General features: G+C 44.6%; 1 protein-coding gene across 3 annotated transcripts in view; it reads right to left on the reverse strand.

The window, feature by feature from the left end:
• SPNS2 (SPNS lysolipid transporter 2, sphingosine-1-phosphate) overlaps window positions 1-21,128 on the reverse strand; it is a 190,490-nt gene that overhangs the window by 123,202 nt on the left and 46,160 nt on the right. For all 3 annotated transcript variants that reach the window (XM_073315320.2, XM_073315321.1, XM_073315322.2), the window contains exon 2: window positions 17,483-17,548. In XM_073315320.2, coding sequence (XP_073171421.1) covers window positions 17,483-17,548 — 66 coding nt within the window. The remainder of the gene's footprint in view (window positions 1-17,482; window positions 17,549-21,128) is intronic.

Below are 21,128 nucleotides of genomic sequence, written 5' to 3' on the forward strand. Positions count from 1 at the left end.
ATGATGAAGGCAGAGAATAGCCCCACAGGCCACGGCTTCTTTACAGATTTCCTCTGCCTGGCCCCCACATGACTAAGCCAAACGAAACTGTATGGCTGGTCCCCTTATTTTGATTCTTAAAAATCACAACCATAGCAATACAGCAACAGATGGATGTTAAACTCTCCCGCATTGCTTCTGAGAAAACCCACCAGGGAGATGTCACTAATGACAGCACATTAGTGGGAGAAGGTGTCAGTAAAAAAACAACAGCTACCCTTTCAAAATGAAATGCAAAGCCACCTAACCAGATCTGCTGTGCAATTTTACTTGGAAGAGTGATCAGTCAATGAGGTGGCTATGTCTACCCAAGTACGTACATGGCCCCCATCATCATCACACTTTCCTTCACCCCACCCACCTAAAATCTGTTTTAAGGGCCTGATTTTTAAAGGGTCCTCAACTCAGCCACCAATTTTGAGCCTGCAATTTACCTGAGGAACAATTCTACAGGTGCAATTTATTCCATTTAGCTTTGCAGGTACAATCAGGGAGTTAAATGTCTAAATGCTGTAAACTACACCTGTAAAATTGGAAAGCCAGGCCCAAAATACTTGAATTAACAGAGCTCAGCTCAATCAGACTTAGATTTCTCTAATCCATCACATGTCATTCAGAAACTTAACAGAGGAAATTACTTTTTTTGTTCACTATGTTTTGCAAGGATGCCCTCTAACTTTCCCATCTTCCTCAGACAAGCACTTACTGTGACAATGGCCATGTCAAACAGATAGTGCCCATCTTTCTTTATTGGACTGAGTCAATGACATCTGATGCTACGGAGGGGTTTAGTATTGTTCATATCACTATCCAGGGCCAATAAACCTGCTGAGTAAAAAGGCATGAAGGTCCCAGCTAACTCCATCAATAGCTGTGATAAAACTGGACCATCTACGTCACAATGGTGGGAAGCTGGGGAAGAAGTGGGAATTGGGAAGGGGGAAGGAGAAAAGCAAGAACTTTCTTTGAGCACATTACACACGTGCACCCAGAAAAAAGGAAAATCTAAATAATTAAATGGGGACCCAAGTCTGCAATCTTCACTGTGAAGTCAACTTTAATAGGACTTTTGCTGTCCAAGGAAGGACTTCTGGATGGGCGCAGGGCACATCTCTACTGCAAAGAAAAGCCCATGGTGCCGAGCCTCAGAACCTGGGTTAATTGACTCTGGCTCACGGGGTTAACAATAGCATTGTAGACTCCCTGCTCCCCTGGAGTCTGGGTTCTAAGACCCTCCCCCCTCGCTGGGTTTCACAGCCCAAGTTCCAGCAGTAGCAGGAATGTCTCCATTGCTATTTTTAGCCCCACAGCCCAAGCCCAAGCCCCGACCACAAGACTCTACACCACGGGTTTTTCTTTGCGGTGTAGACATTCCCTCACAGATCACTTACCAAATACAACTCATCATCTGTTATTACACTTAGAGACCCTGACTGAGATTGGAGCCCCAGAGTGCTAGGCACTGTACACACAGCCAGATTCTGCCCTTGTCTCAAAGAACTGACTATCGAAATAAACAAAGGGTTGGGGGTGGGGAGGGAGCCAGAGAGGGGAAGTGCCCTGTGCAAGGTCACACGGCAGGGCAGTGGGTGAGCTGGGAACAGAGCCCTTTTCTTCTGAGCCCAGTACTTTACCCTAACCATGCCGTCTGCTTCATGTAACTACAAACCTACTCTTTTCTAGCAGTATTTCATTATAGCCATCTTTTTAAACTGCACCTTTTATCTCGGCACAGATTGATGGAGAATTATTAATACAACTTCTGATTTGTCTCCAGCAAGTCTTTGCAGGATGATCAGATTAGTATTAGTGCGATCAGTGAAACATTGTTAAACTGCAAGAGAACAAATGTGAGCTGCCACAGTCCCGAGTAACCCTCAACTGAGACACGGAATGAGAAGGAAGAGATGAAATGGTATGTAAAGTAAATGCTGGCTGTGCAAGGAAATAAGTGTTGCATGAAAAGGTAAAGAGAGAAAAGATGGGAGGAAAGAAGTGATTAGGGAGGAAAGAAGCGATTACAGCAGGCTGAAAATTTTCATTCAAAGCACTTCATTTTTTTAATGAAAAATGGCTTCCCGCCCCCTCCCAAAAAACCCAAAAACCTGACATTTTCCATGCGAAGTATCCATTTCTGATTAAATGTTTCCGGTTTTCATAACCAAACTTTTTTTTGCTTTCATGTGCCAAAAATGGAAACATTTCAAATGGAAACCAAAACATTTTCCTGCTTTTGGCAACTAAAAACAGAAACAATTCTGCAACCTCCCCAAATTCAGTTTCCATCTGAAGTTTTTCAGTTCACGGCAACAAAAATGTTTTTGGTCCCTTGAAAACCTGAAAAATTTAAAAGAAATTTTTCAGCCAAAACAAAAACTTTTTCATTGAAAATTTTCAATAGAACAAAGAACATTTCGCAGCCAGATGCAGTCAGAGTACTAATGATGATACTATAAAGGAGGGGGACATTAGACATAACATATTATAATAATACCACCTAAGTCTTATTATAGCACTTTTCATCCACAGATCTCAAAGCACTTTACAAAGGAGGTCAATATCGTTATCCCCGTTTTACAAATGGGGAAACTGAGGCACAGAGCGGATAAGAGACTTATTTAAGGTCACCCAGCTGGCCAGTGGCTAAGCTGAGAATAAAACCCAGGTCCTCCTGAGTCCTAACCCAGTGTCCTGTCCACGACAACGCCCACTACTTGTGATTCTAACCATAAATGTAGACGCTGGGTGTTAAAACCCAGAACTGCTGATTCTATCAGGGTGTGAACCATCTCATGTAGCTTGTGAGCTTTTCTAAACTGCAGTTAACAAACCAACTGGCCGACCAGCACAGCCACCGGTCCTGTGGAGTATTAGTTCGTTATAATAACCCTTTTTACCCTCGTAGCTCATTTCCTGCGTCCAATCACTGCACATGAGTGATTACAAACCCAGCCACAATAACTCTAATGAAGGCAAGCAAGCAGGAGACACAGAGCTCATTTCCTCTGGGGTTGAACAGTGACTGCTCTCTAATTACACTGAAAATACAGTGGTTCCTCCCTATCAGCTGCAGCGTATTTTCCTGTGGTCTCACCCAGGCAGTTACTCAGGGATAGGTCTCTCTCTCACACATACACATGCACACTTCACTTACATACAATACTCCAAATCAGTGCAGTGTTGTTCAGACTCCTCTTGTAGCAAGCATAAAGCACTCCGGATTACGTGCTCCAGAAAGCGAGAAGGGGGTGGGGCAAGTGTGAGTAAAGGTGGGGGTAAACCCTCCTGAACAGCTCAAGTAATGCACCTTTTATGCAATTCAGTGTTATTGCTCAAGTTGGAAACCAGTTCTGCAGGTTAATAACACTGCTAAGGCTGAGAAGAGGGTCATTCACTTTTAAACACACTGCTCTGGCAAACAGCACTGAATTCATTTTTAAAGTCTCCAGATATCTTTGCACACACAGGTACATACATGCATGTAGATTTTGTACATACATTACAATTCAAAGGAGTGTCCCTTTTTCAGACAAAGAACTTCATACTGAAATGCAGCCACTTCTGATGTAGAACACATCACCAGCACACAGCAACAATACACAATAGTTTAGGCCAAAGCCAAAGATCATCATATCAGACTGGAACCAAATGGGGAATTTTAGATAGGCAAAACTGTCACTCACTTGGAATATGGTCAGGACATCCCTGTGACTGCAAAACAAATGCCATGGTATTATCAGTGGCTGCTAGCTGTCTCAAAGAAAGAACGCCTTCAGCACCACAGCACTCCTGACAATATGCTGGGTTGCTCAATCCATACTGAATCAGAGGAAAATGACACCTATTGGATCAAACACCCACCTCTATCACCAGCACCTTCACCTACACCACACTGGATTTGACTGGAAATCACTGATCAAACCTGACTGCCTGTCACAAGATCTGAGCCTAAATGAATATAGTTGCTTAGTTTTTTCACATCACAGTATGTTACACTGCAGAGAGCGCTGCAAAAGTGCAGGTTTGTGCTTTGAGAAAATGAGAGAATTATTGCAAAAAAAATTAGGACAGAAAAAACCCTGTTGCTCTTTTGGTGGGTGGGTGGGTGGGTGGGTGTGAGAAAAGATAACCTAAAAAAACTGCTTTGGGATTCCCTCGAGTGACGCACAGTATGTAAATGAAATGCATTACAAACAACAACTGTATTCTTCTCAGTATTAATTCATATAAAGTCCTGGATGAAGGAAAAAAATTTGGATATATCAAAATGGCTTTTTTTAGCATTACCAAAATGAAATGCACCAATTTTTCATTCAAGAAAGACATTTCATTTCAGAATTTCACTCAACTTTATGTAAAAAACCCTCACCAACACTTCAATTTTTTTTAAAAAAACTTTGAAATTGAAATGTTACGTTTCAAGTAAACCTGAAATGAAAGTTTTCTTGACATTTCTCTTCACCAGAAACTTTGAAACACTTTCATTTAAGGCTGACCTGAAACAAATTTGTTTTTTTATTTTTCAGATCTGCACCCATGCCAAATAGTCATTGTACCAATCACCAGTTCAAATTTAGCCCTGATGTTAACTAAGAAGTAATTGCAATCTGAAGTCTTGATTCAGGAATGTACTTAAGCACATGCTTAATTTAAAGTACACCTCTACCCCGATATAATGCGGTCCTCAGGAGCCAAAAAATCTTATAGGCAAAACCGTGTTATATCAAATTTGCTTTGGCCTCGAGCATTTCCGTTATTAATAGTCACTTCCCACCCCCTGACTGACCCCTCAGAACCCCCGACCCATCCAACCCCCGCCCCGGCTCCTTGTCCTCTGACTACCCCCTCCAGAGACCCCCCACCCCCAACCACCCCTCCCAAGACCCCACCCTCTATCTAAGCCCCCCTGCTCCTTGTCCCCTGACCACCCCCTCCACAGACCCCCCCCCCATCCCAAATCACCCCCAGGACCTCACCCCCTACCCAACCCCCTGCTCTCTGTCCCCTAATGCCCCGACCCCTATCCACACCCCCACCCCCTGACAGGCCCCCCAGGACTCCCACACCCTATCCAATGCCCCCGTTCCCCGTCCCCTCACCGCCCCGCCCCCAGAACCTCCGAATCATCCAACCCTCCCCTGCTCCCTGTCCCCTGACTGCTCCCCCGCGACCCTCTGCCCCTTATCCAACCCGGCCCTGGCCTGGCACCCTTAACATGCCGCTCAGAGCAGCTTGTCAGTGCCAGACATGCTGACCCGCCGGAGCACGCAGCCCCACCCCCCAGAGCACTGCTTTACTGCATTATATCCGGTCGCATTATATTGGGGTAGAGGTGTATGTACTTAAATCCCACCAAAGTCAGTCGAACACAAATACATGTTTAAGTGCTTTCCTGAACTGGAGCCTGAAGGCAGCTCAGTGAGTTACAGGAAAATTATTTAGAGTCCTAATCTAGTCTCTAGTGGACCAATGTCTAATACTACCAAAACCACCATTATAATTGGAGGGCTGGCCAGAGAGCTCTTTGCTTGGATGGGCTGCAAAGTGAATAGCCTTCTCACTCATAAGCCTTGTCTTCACTAGGAGAAAAGGTGTGTTCTTACCTTGTGTTAGTTACCATGTGTCAGTTAATACAAGGTAAATCCTAATGAAGACAAGGCATTTTGTAGTTTTCACACGAGTTAGCAAGTTGAGGTGAACACTAGGCTCCTGTATAGTCTTAACCTTGACTTGCTAATGTGCGAAAACTACCAACTGCCTTGTCTATACAAGGGCTTTACCCTGTGTTGCTAATGAGTGGTATGTAACACAAGATAAGAACTTACCTTTTTTCCCTAGAGAAGATGCATCCTTAGCACATGTCTACACTACCCCTTATGTCGGCACAATTTATGTTGCTCAAGGATGTGTGAAAAAACGAGCTGCCACCGCTCGTTTAGTGGTTTTACGTCGACAGGAGAACTCTCTCTGTCGGCTTAGGGTATGTCTACACTGGGAACACACCTGCGGCAGCGGTTTGAAGTGCGAGTGTGGTCCTGGTAATCCATCTCCACGAGGGGATTAGCTCACAGGGCTGGGAGCCTGTCTACACTAGCGCTTTATTAAAGCACTCAGACTTGCTGCGCTCAGGGGGGTGATTTTTCAGACCCCTGAGCCAGCAAGTTACAGCACTATATAAAATGTAAGTGTAGACAAGCCCTTAGAGAGGCTACACAGCTGCATCGATATAGCTGTGCCGCTGGAAGTTCGCTAGTGTAGACATGGCCATAGTGTTGATCTCACTCTAGCGCAGGGCCAGGCACATGGGCTGCATATTATGAGAAGAAGCTTGCACTGCCATTGCCCATGCTGTACTGCTTCTGTGAGTAAATCTAAGACCTCTTTCCCCAGGGCTGTGAATCCAGCACCTCTCACCAGTGCTATATTCACTTGATTTATTGACTACATTATTTAAGGAGAGAGACCCACATCACAGAAATTAGAGAAGTTACCATTCCACCAGAAGCCCTAATGGTTTTTACATTCACCTTAAAATACCCTGCCCGTCTCTCCTCAAATACCTCCACCAAACTCTGGGATTTCATCTAAGTCTTTTATAGTGGGAAATGAAATATTTTTGTTGTTTAGTCGCTTTATGCAAGAGCAAATGTCTCTTTCTCAATAACTAGAATGCAAGCAATTGCCAGACATCTGGAGCACAGTGTATTATAAATATTGTGCATGAATATCTCAGAAAGGAAAGAGTTCCCTGTATTGCTGTCATTTTGCAACGCAGACATTTAGGGTTTTGTAAAAACTTCTGCAAGTATGAACAAATTTACATTGTGTATGTTTTAGAATCAGGCTGATTTTAACTTGGGGGGGGTATTTGGAAACATAAACAAGCCAAAATTAGCCTGTTTTTACTAAATATTGTCCTATTTTTTGAGCAAATGTCCAAAGCATTACAATTTTATTTTGTAAAATTGGAACATTTTTTAAGATTCTAAACAAAATGTAAACATGTTTTTTATTTAAAAAGGGGATTTTTAACTGAGCTATTTATTTTTGCAAGCATGTAGTACAGAAATACTGGTCAGATTCATGTCTTCAAAAATAAAAAGGACCACAAGAATTTGTGAAAAACATGCTGGTGATAATCCGCTTATGCATCAGACCTCCCCAATCTGCCCCAACCCTGAGCTGTAAAGAACTGCCTAGAGAAGAATTCTGAAGTGTAGTTGTAGCTGTGTCCGTCCCAGGATATTAGAGAGACACAGGTGAGTGAGGTAGTATCTTTTATTGGACCAACTTCTGTCGGTGAGAGAGACAAGTTTTCGAAAAAAGAAAAGGAGGACTTGTGGCACCTTAGAGACTAACCAATTTATTTGAGCATAAGCTTTTGTGAGCTACAGCTCACTTCATCGGATGCATGCCGTGGAAAATACAGTGGGGAGATTTTATATACACAGAGAACATGAAACAACGGGTGTTACCATACATACTGTAACCAGAGTGATCAGGTAAGGTGAGCTATTATCAGCAGGAAAAAAAAAAAAAAAACCTTTTGTAGCGATAATCAAGGTGGGCCATTTCCAGCAGTTGACAAGAACATGTGAGGAACAGTAAGGGGGAAAAATAAAAATGGGGAAATAGTTTCACTTTGTGTAATGACACATCGACTCCCAGTCTTTATTCAAGCCTAATGTAATGGTGTCCAGTTTGCAAATTAATTCCAATTCAGCAGTCTCTCATTGGAGTCTGTTTTTGAAGTTTTGTTGTTGTAATATTGCGAACAACGCTTCCTCAGCTCTTGTCCCCTAAAGCCCCTACTCTACTTGCGCTATATTGATGACATCTTCATCATCTGGACCCATGGAAAAGAAGCCCTTGAGGAATTCCACCATGATTTCAACAACTTCCATCCCACCATCAACCTCAACCTGGTCCAGTCTACACAAGAGATCCACTTCCTGGACACTACAGTGCTAATAAACAATGGTCACATAAACACCACCCTATACCGGAAACCTACTGACCGCTATTCCTACCTACACGCCTCCAGCTTTCACCCTGACCACACCACACGATCCATCATCTACAGCCAAGCTCTGCGATACAACCGCATTTGCTCCAACCCCTCAGACAGAGACAAACACCTACAAGATCTCCGTCAAGCTTTCTTACAACTACAATACCCACCTGCGGAAGTGAAGAAACAGATTGATAGAGCCAGAAGAGTTCCCAGAAGTCACCTACTTCAGGACAGGCCCAACAAAGAAAATAACAGAACGCCACTAGCCGTCACCTTCAGCCCCCAACTAAAACCCCTCCAACGCATTATTAAGGATCTACAACCTATCCTAAAGGATGACCCAACACTCTCACAAATCTTGGGAGACAGGCCAGTCCTTGCCTACAGACAGCCCCGCAACCTGAAGTAAATACTCACCAACAACCACATACCACACAACAGAACCACTAACCCAGGAACTTATCCTTGCAACAAAGCCCGTTGCCAACTGTGCCCACATATCTATTCAGGGGACACCATCATAGGGCCTAATAACATCAGCCACACTATCAGAGGCTCGTTCACCTGCACATCCACCAATGTGATATATGCCATCATGTGCCAGCAATGCCCCTCTGCCATGTACATTGGTCAAACTGGACAGTCTCTACGTAAAAGAATAAATGGACACAAATCAGATGTCAAGAATTATAACATTCATAAACCAGTCAGAGAACACTTCAATCTCTCTGGTCACGCAATCACAGACATGAAGATCGCTATCTTAAAACAAAAAAACTTCAAATCCAGACTCCAGCGAGAAACTGCTGAATTGGAATTCATTTGCAAATTGGATACTATTAATTTAGGCTTAAATAGAGACTGGGAGTGGCTAAGTCATTATGCAAGGTAGCCTATTTCCCCTTGTTTTTTCCTACCCCCCCCCCCGACGTTCTGGTTAAACTTGGATTTAAACTTGGAGAGTGGTCAGTTTGGATGAGCTATTGCTAGCAGGAGAGTGAGTGTGTGTGTGTGTGTGTGTCGGGAAAAAAGAGGGGGGGTGAGAAAGCCTGGATTTGTGCTGGACATGGCCCACCTTGATTACCATGCACACTGTAGGGAGAGTGGTCACTTTGGATGAGTTATTACCAGCAGGAGAGTGAGTTTGTGTGTGTATGGGGGTGGGGGGGGTGAGAAAACCTGGATTTGTGCTGGAAATGGCCCACCTTGATTATCATGCACATTGTGTAGAGAGTTGTCACTTTGGATGGGCTATTACCAGCAGGAGAGTGAGTTTGTGTGTGGGGGGGTGGAAGGTGAGAAAACCTGGATTTGTGCTGGAAATGGCCCAACTTGATGATCACTTTAGATAAGCTATTACCAGCAGGACAGTGGGGTGGGAGGATGTACTGTTTCATGATCTCTGTGTGTATATAAAGTCTGCTGCAGTTTCCACAGTATGCATCCGATGAAGTGAGCTGTAGCTCACGAAAGCTCATGCTCAAATAAATTGGTTAGTCTCTAAGGTGCCACAAGTACTCCTTTTCTTTTTGCGAATACAGACTAACACGGCTGTTACTCTGAAACCTGCGACTTTTAGGTCTGTAATCGAGTGACCAGAGAGATTGAAGTGTCCTCTGACTGGTTTTTGAATGTTATAATTCTTGACGTCTGATTTGTGTCCATTTATTCTTTTACGTAGAGACTGTCCAGTTTGGTCAATGTACATGGCAGAGGGGCTTTGCTGGCACATGATGGCATATATCACATTGGTAGATGTGCAGATGAACGAGCCTCTGATAGTGTGGCTGATGTGATTAGGCCCTATGATGGTGTCCCCTGAATAGATATGTGGGCACAGTTGGCAACGGGCTTTGTTGCAAGGATAGGTTCCTGGGTTAGTGGGTTCTGTTGTGTGGTTGCTGGTATTTGCTTCAGGTTGGGTGGCTGTCTGTAAGCAAGGACTGGCCTGTCTCCCAAGATCTGTGAGAGTGATGGGTCGTACTTCAGGATAGGTTGCAGATCCTTGATGATGCGTTGGAGAGATTTTAGTTGGGGGCTGAAGGTGATGGCTAGTGGCGTTCTGTTATTTTCTTTGTTGGGTCTGTCCTGTAGTAGGTAACTTCTGGGTACTCTTCTGGCTCTGTCAATCTGTTTCTTCACTTCAGCAGGTGGGTATTGTAGTTGTAAGAAGGCTTGATAGAGATCTTGTAGGTGTTTGTCTCTGTCTGAGGGGTTTGAACAAATGTGGTTATATCGTAGACCTTGGCTGTAGACAATGAATCATGTGGTGTGGTCTGGATGAAAGCTGGAGGCATGTAGGTAAGTATAGCAGTCAGTAGGCTTCCGGTATAGGGTGGTGTTTATGTGACCATCACTTATTAGCACTGTAGTGTCCAGGAAGTGGATCTCTTGTGTGGACTGGTCCAGGCTGAGGTTGATGGTGGGATGGAAATTGTTGAAATCATGGTGGAATTCCTCAAGGGCTTCTTTTCTATGGGTCCAGATGATGAAAAGGTCACCAATGTAGTGCAAGCAGAGTAGGGGTATTAGGGAACGAGAGCTGAGGAAGCATTGTTCTAAGTCAGTCATAAAAATGTTGGCATACTGTAGGGCCACACGGGTACCCATAGCAGTGCCGCTGACTTGAAGGTATAAGTTGTCTCCAAATCTGAAATGGTTGTGGGTGAGGACAAAGTCACAAAGCTCAGCCACCAGGTGTGCCATGGCCTCATCAAGGATACTGTTCTTGACAGCTTGTAGTCCATCCTCATGTGGAATATGGGTATAAAGAGCTTCTACATCCATGGTCGCCAGGATTGTGTTTTCAGGAAGACCACCAATGCATTGTAGTTTCCTCAAAAAGTTGGTGGTGTCTCGAAGATAGCTAGGAGTGCTGGTAGCGTAGGGTCTGAGGAGAGAGTCCAAATAGCCAGATAATCCTGCTGTAAGAGTGACAATGCCTCAGATGATGGGGTGTCCAGGGTTTCCAGGTCTATGGATCTTGGATAGCAGATAGAATACCCCGGTCAGGGCTCTGGGGGTCTGTCCGTGTAGATTTGTTACCGTGCTGTAGCAGGGAGTTTCTTGAGCAGATGGTGTAGTTTCTTTTGGTACTCCTCAGTGGGGTCAGAGGACAGTGACCTGTAGAATGTGGTGTTGGAGAGTTGCCTGACAGCCTCCTGTTCATAATCCAACCTGTTCATTTTGACTACAGCACCTCCTTTGTCAGCCACTTTAATTATAATCTTAGAATCATAGAATACCAGGGTTGGAAGGGACGTCAGGAGGTCATCTAGTCCAACCCCCTGCTCAAAGCAGGACCAATCCCCAATTTTTGCCCCAGATCCCAAATGGCCCCCTCAAGGATTGAACTCACAACCCTGGGTTTAGCAGGCCAATGCTCAAACCACTGAGCTACCCCTCCCCCCCATGTCAGAGTTGTTTCTGAGGCTGTGGATGGCATTGCGTTCTGTACAGTTGAGGTCATGGGGCAAGTGATGCTGTTTGTTCACAATTTCAGCCTGTGCACGTCTGCGGAAAGCAGTCTATGTAGAAGTCCAGTCTGTCATTTCGACCATCAGGAGGAGCCCACGCAGAATTCTTTTTCTTGTCGTGTTGGTAGGAGGGTTCCTGTGGGTCAGTGCTCTGTTCAGTGGAGTGTTGAAAATATTCCTTAAGTCGGAGACGATGAAAGTAGGCTTCCAGATTACTGCAGAACTGTATCATGTTCGTGGGGGTGACGGGGCAGAAAGAGAGCCCCCGAGATAGGACGGACTCTTCCGCCAGGCTAAGTGTGTGGTTGGATAGATTAACAATATTAACACCATTAATTTGGGCTTGAATAGGGACTGGAAGTGGCTGGCTCATTACAAAAGCAGCTTTGCCTCTCCTGGAATTGACACCCCCTCATCTATTATTGAGAGTGGACTACATTCACCCTGATCAAATTGGCCCTGTCAACACTGGTTCTCGACTTGTGAGGTAACTCCCTTCTCTTCATGTGTCAGTATATTTATGTCTGCATCTGTAATTTTCACTCCGTGCATCTGAAGAAGCGGGGTTTTTACCCACAAAAGCTTATGCTCAAATAAATCTATTAGTCTTTAAGGTGCCACCGGACCCCTTGTTGTTTTTGTGGATACAGACTAACACGGCTACCCCCGCCTCCCGATACTTCTACATGGAGAGTCTACTAGGAAACGACCCCTGGGGGAATGTGAGCTCAGGTCAAGCCTGACATCACAAAGACACCCTGGAAAGCTATCTACTGAACGGGATTCAGGGGTGGTACTCTATTTTCTCTCTACACCGGACAGCAAAGCATGGTTTCCTCTTGAGAGTCCTTTCAGACTACTCCCTTCCCTTCCTCCTCTTGTTCCTGACCCCATCCGTCTGGCTTCGGGATAGCAGGACTTCCTCTTCTGATATTACCAAAGCCTTCCTGAAGATAGCCATTGTTATTGCTTTTCAAATCATCCCCACAGTCCTTTGCCAGCTGGTAGTCTGAAACTGACTGCAATACCAGCATACACTGCGCCCATCTGCCAGGTAGCTTTACGTGGCTTGCCTCTGTCATGCTCAGAGCTTGGACTGTTTAGTGTTGGAAGAGAATGGTGCTCATTAAGGAATCTCACAGGGTCAAATTTTGAATCCTTTCAAATGTTATAGGTTCAAAAGTTGGCCCTGGCTGGGAGCTGTTCCTGGCTCTGCCCCAGCCAACTGTGTTACCATGGACAATTCCCTCCCTCCGTCCCTCCTTCGCCATCTTTAAAATGAGCAAACATCATTAGCCCTTTTTTGTAAAGCAGTTTGAGCTCTGCAGAGGAAGCAGTGTGTAAGAGACAGGTACTATCATCATCAGCTCTGTGTTCCACTTAAAGAGAGACAGGGGAAAAGGGCAAAGAGAAAATAAAACCACTGTTGGGAGAAAAGGAAAGTAGGCAATGTGAAAAAACAAGGGTGATACTGAAGGAAGGATAGGAAAAATTTTTTATCAGCAGTACAATATAGTGTACAGGGCACCCATTCATACAGGTTGGCGTGCGGGTATCGGGTACCTTCATCCCCAAGCCAGAGCACAGATTTAATTGTCAGATATGTCTACACTGCGGTATAAAACCTGCCGCTGGCCCTGGCCAGCTGACTCGGACTTCTGAGGCTGAGGCTACATACACACGACCGCTTGCGTCAGTGTAAGTTACCTCGCTCAGAGGTGCGAATAAGCTACCACCTGAGAGATGTAAATTACAATGACCTAAGCAGGACAGAGCTATGTCGGCGCAAGAAGCTCACTTGCTGCCGGCGGGGACTGGAGTAATTAAGTGGTCGGGAGAGCTCTCTCCCGTCCGTGTAGAACATCTGCACTACAGCTGTGCCGCTGTAAGCGCCGTAGCGAAGCCAGCGCCTTAGGCTAGGGATGTTTAAATGCAATGTAGACTTCCAGGCTTAGGATGCAGCCCCAACTCTGGGACCCTCCCACCGCGCAGGGTCCTACAGGACGGGGTCCAGCCCAAGCCCAGAAGTCTACACGGCAATTAAACAGCCCCTTAGCCCAAGTCCCGTGAGCCTGTATCAGTTGGCACGGGCCAGTCACAGGTGTCTACCTGCAGTGTAGACTTACCCCTAGAAATCTGAGTTTTTAAAACATGATTCAGGGGTTTTTTTTAAACCAAAAGAAACAGACAATTTGAATAGTTTTATAAACCTAATTCCCCTCTCCCCCCCAGTTTATGAGGTTTATAAAGTGTTCAACTCCAGGAGCTTCTCTCTGCCCCCAGCACTGTTCTAGACCCACCTCCCTCACAACTCTGCACTACGGAATCACCTTTTGCATGGCACAGCTTATAACAATCATCCTGACTGATCACAGCTGCCCTCACTCAACTAGCCAAGAGAATTCTCTAACACATCTAAATATCAGCCAGCCTTATCCACTCTCCGCACAGCAAAGGCTAAGGGTGGGAAATGAAAGGAACCTCAAGATAAAAAACCCACACGGCGCAACACTCATGCACAAGCCTCAGGGATAACTCAGCACAAATTAATATTATTTGCATAGCAGCAAATGCATGTAGCACTTGAAAAAGAAAAAGGCTCAACTCTCAATGTAAGCATCATCGAGAGATCACTGAAGTTCTGGGGTCAACATGGTTACATGCCTATCACCCAAAAATACTGAGCAAGCAGCAATTGTGATCCATCTGTCAGCACGCCCTTCGCTGTCGCAGAATCCTTTTAACAGAGATTACTACATTTTGATGGCGGAGGCACTGGAATTCAGGGGATTTCACCACACGAGGCGTTACTGTGCTCCTCAGAGCAGCTTACGTTACAGATCTGAAGTCCTAATTAGTGCACAAAATAAAACAACTCAGGTTTCCTCTCTTCCCTGCCAGGATACCAGGCACCTGTGTTATCCAGAAACATTTGGGCCTAGAGACTGAGAATGAGTGCAAGTCAATTCTGATGTGTTTAGACAGTGATTTGAGAGACAGTTCATGCGTGTGTGGATGAGTGTATGAATTCAGGAGCATATGGCTTGCCTTTGGGGGATTTCTTTTTTTCCTCCTCTGTTTGGGTTTGCAATACCATCGGGCCCAAAAGAACTTTCTATGGCATTTTGTCTGATCAGCTAAGAGGGTTTTGGTTTTTTTATGAGAAATTAGCTTGATTATTTGATGAGTGATAAGAACTAACAAAGCACGTCATATTATTTTTATTCCTCCACATTAAGGAGGTTTTAAATTAATTTGTTGCTCATTAAAAGGCAGGATTAATAACCCTGAAAACTGAAATCCTCCCTTTATCCATAGGGCACGAACAGGATGAGCAGCCTTTCTCCCCACATCACCCCCAGCAATGACTGGAGGGACCACCTCTGAGGGGATCAGAGGCTATTTCTGACTCTAAAGCCTTTTTACTCTTTGGAAGAGGATGGATGAAGTAATGAGTTTAAGGAAGAGGACTAAGAGATGCAAGCTCTACTCCTGCCTTTGCTGCAGGCTTCCTGTGCAGCTTTGGTCAAATCACTAACTCTATGCTTCAATTTTCCCCATTTGTAAGATGCAGGCAGTAAAAATTATCTTAACACTTGAGGGTCCACCCTTACGTGAACAGCCACTTACTCTTACTCACACTTACTCTGTGAGCAGTCCTATTAACCCAGTGCAAATACTCAGAGGGAAAGTCATTATTCAACCTAAGTCAGAATGGCAGGATCAGGCCCTCACTGTGTTTATAAATCCTTGGAGTGAAGGTGCTACAGAGGTGCATAGACATCGAGAACCAGACCGCAACCACCAATTTGTCACAGGTAGGACCACTGATCATTCATTGGATGGGAACAACTTTCAGAGCAGCCAAGAACTAGAAGATATTTCTTTGCCAAGCAACATTTGGTTGCTGACAAAGACTGCTGCATTCCCACCAGCAATCTCACAATGAGGAAAAGGCTGACACATCTAAATGGTATGTTTTCTGATAGCCTGCCTGTTTTCCTACAGAAATCAATCCTACTACTACTACTCACAATTAATATATGAGATGCCTTCTAGGAGCCCAGCTCTTTCTACACTTGCTACTCGTAAATAATCTGTAAAAGCTTCTCATCCAGTGAGAGGAGTGAAGATTAAATATTTGCTTTGGAGGGTGCAATTTTCTGCCAGAATGTTTTATTGGAGGTGCTCAGTGTCTCATGGTGAGTTGAGGATCTCTTCCTCAGAGCAGAATAAATAAATAAAAATAACTGCTGTAGAGGAGGGCCTAACAGATACGCAGTTCCGCTTTGGGCATAACTGATTGATACCACTTCTAATTAGCAACATTTATAAAGTTCAGGCCTTCTGTTCCTGACATGTATCACGCACATCGGTTTAGCTGAACTCTGCTGTTCCAAGAGGCGAGCAGCTGATGGAGTATTAACAAGCTAGGGATGGCAGATAATTTGCTCTTGTACCCATGATGCTAGAGCAACTCATTCTTAGAATGCAAACTTTGGGCCATTCCCACCCAGTGCCAAGCACCACTAACTCTTAGTGTGTTGCAAGGATCCCTCTCTAAATGGAGCCATTTAGTGCTAGCCTGCAGACCTCTCTGCAATTTGCTACTAGACTGGCATTTCCACCCATTCCCATTGGAGCTAAACCAGAGGTGGAAAAGTTTTAGAAAAGTCCTATTGTAGGTTATGATGATTTATTATTTGTATAGCAATAGTATCCAGGAGTCCCAGGCACAGACCAGGACCCCATCGGGGTAGGAGCTGTACAAACTCAGGACAATAAAACAGTCCCTGCCCCACAGAGCTTACAATCTAAGAGAAGGCTTAGGATTCCATCCAATCCTTTCTGGGGGAGACACTGTATTCCTAATCTAGATGTACACTCCTGAACAGGGCTATGAAACAGAAAAACCCAAGTGCAACAGCAGTCGCACCATCTTTTCATGACTCCAGCAAACAATTCTGCCACTGTCCCAAACCAGCTCTTTCCCCCTAATATCGCATTTGCTCAGTGACTGTGTCAACTCCTCCCCAACAAAATCAAACACTTTGTTATGACCGTCCACCTAGCGCTGCCCCTCAAAGTCACTGAATTCAGCCACTTGGCCAAGGTGTCAATCAAGACCACACCACACCCAGGGATCACAACATACAGGTTTATCCTGTAGTTGACCAGATCCATCTGTAGTTATTTGCAACACAAAAAGGAAGTGCACTTGGATTTTAACAAGCCTTCTCACTTCAACACAAAGACAAAAGTGCTTGATGTTAGTGGCTGAAAGTCAAATGTGTCTGTTTTCATCAACTAACCCAACAGGATGCTGAGCTAAGTGGGTGCAATGGCTATTAACCCTTTCTGTAGTTCTCAGTGCCATATTTATGGTCAATAAAATGAATGGTTTCATATCATCATGCTAGCTTGTGCTACACATGACCATGAGACCACATGATCAGCATGTTCTGTACACAATGCCATAAGTGATTAATACCATCTGCCCACTCTCTTTCAGCAGAAGTTTGAGTAAAAGGGCCCCACGGCTGACCTATACTGTACCCTCCCTAATACCAGTCCATGTGGCTGTCTCTCTTACTGTGGCTTGGTACTTCTTTCCCTTGATTCAATTCCCACAAGCTGCCTGACCAGCCATTCACTCGCTCTCCCTGTTGCGCTGCGCCATCCCTGCTGTATGAACTGGTAAGCTGAAGCTGCAGCAGACTTCGCCGGCCCTGTCCAATGCCAGTGAAAATTTGGGCGCTGCAAATGAAGCCACTGCTAGACATAAGCCCAGCACAGCCACTCAGAGCTAGGAGCAGTCTGAACGCCAATTATGATTTAACAAAGCAAATACATTCATGCAAGGGCAGCACGACCTTCGCTCAAGAAGCCTTAGAAAACACCCCATAAGAAAGAGAAAATAAACCTAATAGCCGGGAAACATGCACACTCTTACCTGTCTGTAGCAAGCCAGCCCCACTGTCTTTAACTCCAAAGTGCTGCTGGATGTCTAGTAATACACCTGTAGAGAAAATGGAGAGAAGAAACTCAGTGCCTTATTCCTGTGAAATGTGCTGCAGGGATATGTGGTTTTGGGCAGCAACAGGAGGGCCTGCAAAGCCTGCAGCAACTCACAACACACAACAACGTTCAGAACCTGTGCATTGACTTTAGGGTGACCAGATGTCCCGATTTTATAGGGACAGTCCCAATATTTGGGGCTTTTTCTTATATAGGCTCCTATTACCCTCCAATCCCCGTCCCAATTTTTCACACTTGCTATCTGGTCACCCTAATTGACTTCTTCTTTCTTGTGCATGTTTGTAACTTTGGGGGTAACTGGGGCCAGTAAATTACCAACAAGTGTCAGCAGGTTAATAGAGTGCAAAATGTTCACAATGAAACCCAAATGTATGAGAAGCTTGCCTTGCCCTGTTCCTTATTTATTATTTATGCTGCAGTAGCATCAACACCTAGGTGCTGTGCAGACACATAGGGAGAGGGGGTCTCTCTACCCAAAAGAGCTCACACTCGACCAGGCAAGACAGACAAAGGGTGGGAGAGGAAACAGAGGCATGGAAATAAAGTGACTTGCTTAAGGTTATGTAACAGGTGAGAGGTAGAGCCAGCATTAAAATCCATGTTTCCTGATCACCAGCCTAGTGTCCTATCTACTGGACCACACTGGCTCTCAAAACTCAGATCAAGTTCTTCAAATATTTCACCATGGTTCGCAAACTTTTCAAGCAAACCTGGGACTAGTTTCAAGTGACACTCTGTTGGGAGGCAGTCAGACTTGGGCAAATCCCCTCTCTGAGCCTTGGTTTCACCATTTATCCAGCTTTGGTGAACTCTTGTTTCTGATATTTTGGGGGGAAAGAAATGAAATCAATGGTTTAGTAAAAGGGGAAAAAGTGACTAGACATTATTTTAAAATAATTGAACAAAATACATCAACACGCACCCACACACGCACACAGTCTAAACACACTGGAGTGTTACATGTATATTTTGTAGGAAGTATCTACTTTATACATCTAGATTCTCATACTGCACCCAGCACAGGGGTATGAAGGCCTCACAAATTTAGCCATGTGAATGATGTTGTAGTAGACTCATTGAGTCCAGCCAGGCTTTGCAAGCCATAAGTCAAGGTGTGCTGAGTTGTTGCAGCATAGTCTTTTACAGTTACTTATGATGGGCAAATGTCTCCAAAGGTTCAGAGGTTCCATTTGGGTCAGATAAGGATCCAAAGGCTTCCATGCTTGTCCAAAGTTGAAGCAAAGTTACTCCAACTTCTCCGGCCTGGAACATGCACACTCACTTGCTTTCTCAATTTCTAGCACGTCCTTGTTTTGGCCAGATAGCAAACAGCACATAAATTGCCTAACTTGTGGAACTGCTGCTTGTGGCTTCTACCAAAACTAGGAAATGCACGGAAACCCTCTCTTCAAGAAACTGGAAAGTTTTCCCAACTGTATTCAACACCTAAACAAGTTCAGATCCAGCTCAAAAGCTGGCCCTAGGTTTTAACCAGAAGGATTCTGCTCGTCCCTAAGGGTCATTAGAAGCAACTCTCAAAGTTAACTGGATCTCATTGGCCATAAAACATCTTAACTTTCAGAACAGTCAGGAGTCATGTCAAACAACAAGAACAAAGACAGATAAAACAGAGACAAGTATTTCCATTACTCCCATATATCTGGGATGGTAGCAGGAAAATTCATGGATTAAAAAAATGTAATAAAGAACAAAGAGAAGGAGAAAAGAAACCCATTTTGTGTCCCAACTGGGTAACCTAATAATGCACCATTTACTCCAGACGATAGCATTCAGGTTGCTTTTAGAATGACTCCAATCTCTGTCCACCAACAATAATTTAGTCTCATATTCCCCACAAGTTCCTTTCCTTAATTCTCTGAATGACATAGATCTTTATATCTCTGACCTGAGGTATCATCTCCCTTCATTTCTATTCTTCTACCATGACCTCACATTGCTTTGAAAGCATTGCTGTGTTTTACAATTTCAGGATGTATACAATTCTACCAGTCCCTCCAGAACTTCTGGTTTGTTATTGGATCACAGATAAATCTCCACTGTCACAATTCTTCATTCACCTTCCCTAGGCTTAACCCATTCCTACCCTTCCACCATCCTTTGCTGCTTGCTTCCTTTTTTGCTTCATTAATAACCGGAGTATAGTCATCTAGGCAGAATCTGAGGGATGAAAATAATTTTGCATCTACATAGTGTAACCCACTGGGGTCAGAGTGTGTTCTATACTCCCTTTGATGCCTGAGCCAAGAGAATACAAGTCTATTACAGCTTAAGGGCCTGGCTCTCTAACTCAAGCTGTCGTGATTCCTGCTTTCAGTTCAATCCCTGGTGCTGGCCAAATTGTGGCTATAAAGGACGCGGGGGCTCATCTGGGAATAGACAAGTAAGATGCATTCAAAGAGGGTATGACGACAGTTTCATCTTTACAAAAATGAATCCCATCAACATCCCCAAAAAGCAGGTAAATTATTATCCCATATTCCCTATTAGGTAAGGAACACCACTGCTACTATCTACGCCAGAGTTTACCATCACCACTCAATCTTGCTCAGCTGCCATGGCAGAAACTGAACCTACTCCTGCCCATACTTAGCCCTTACTCTCCGCAGCCTAGTTTCACACAGCTACTCCAGCTGGAGATGCAAAACAAGGCAAGGTCACCAAAAGTTCTAAACTCCCTATGGTCTGATGGAGGCAATGGACATAACTCCAGAAACACATTCAGTGCAAGGCTGGGTATAAGGGCAGCCATGTCAGGTAGGGAAAGAGATGTGTGCTTATCTGCTGATCCAAGGGCAATTGCTCCCTGGTAGAAAGACCATTACCCTGGTGGAAGCCCAGCTGCTCACCAGACCCACTGTGTTGTGATCTCTCTCTGTTTTGCCAACGGAGGGCCAAGTTCCGCCCTGAGTTCGACTCCCACTGAAATCCCGATGAACCGGAATTTTAATGCTTACATTAATCCCCTGAGACAGACTGCCTATTAGCATTATCTATAAATCTCAGAGAGATTAAAGAGCCCAGGCTGTGCAATGCCAAGCCAGTGACAGTATGATTGCACAGCTAACCACAAAGCTCTCAAGTTTGGTCTGAAGTTGATGGAAAGATTTTCAGAGCAGCTGGTGCTGGTTTCTAATGGGCACCACCTGATTTCTTCTCCCAAGTGCAGTTAGAAGCCTGCATTCAGAAGAGTGGTCTCTCATGGTAAAGCCATGTGGGTCATCATCAGGCAGGATCTATACCTCTGAGCTGAGAATTCCTAAGCACATAAGGCAAGCACAAGCTAAAAATATGCTGGTCACTTCATAAGGGCTTTTATATCACAGGCTGTCTTAGAAGAGGACACTTAGGGTAATGTACCTCCATGATTTTCTAAAATTCCCGAGAGACGCATAAAAAATATCAGACATTACTGGGGAGAACATGGTGTTCGAGAAAACAGAGCCACAGAAAGAAAAGCGGAGTATAGAAAAGCGGTTTAGATTGACATCAGAAGTCTGAACGGGGGCGGAAGGGATTATAATGGTGCCTGCCTAGTAAAG

Source organism: Lepidochelys kempii, chromosome 17, assembly GCF_965140285.1.
Source record: "Lepidochelys kempii isolate rLepKem1 chromosome 17, rLepKem1.hap1, whole genome shotgun sequence".
Lineage (NCBI taxonomy): Eukaryota > Metazoa > Chordata > Testudines > Cheloniidae > Lepidochelys > Lepidochelys kempii.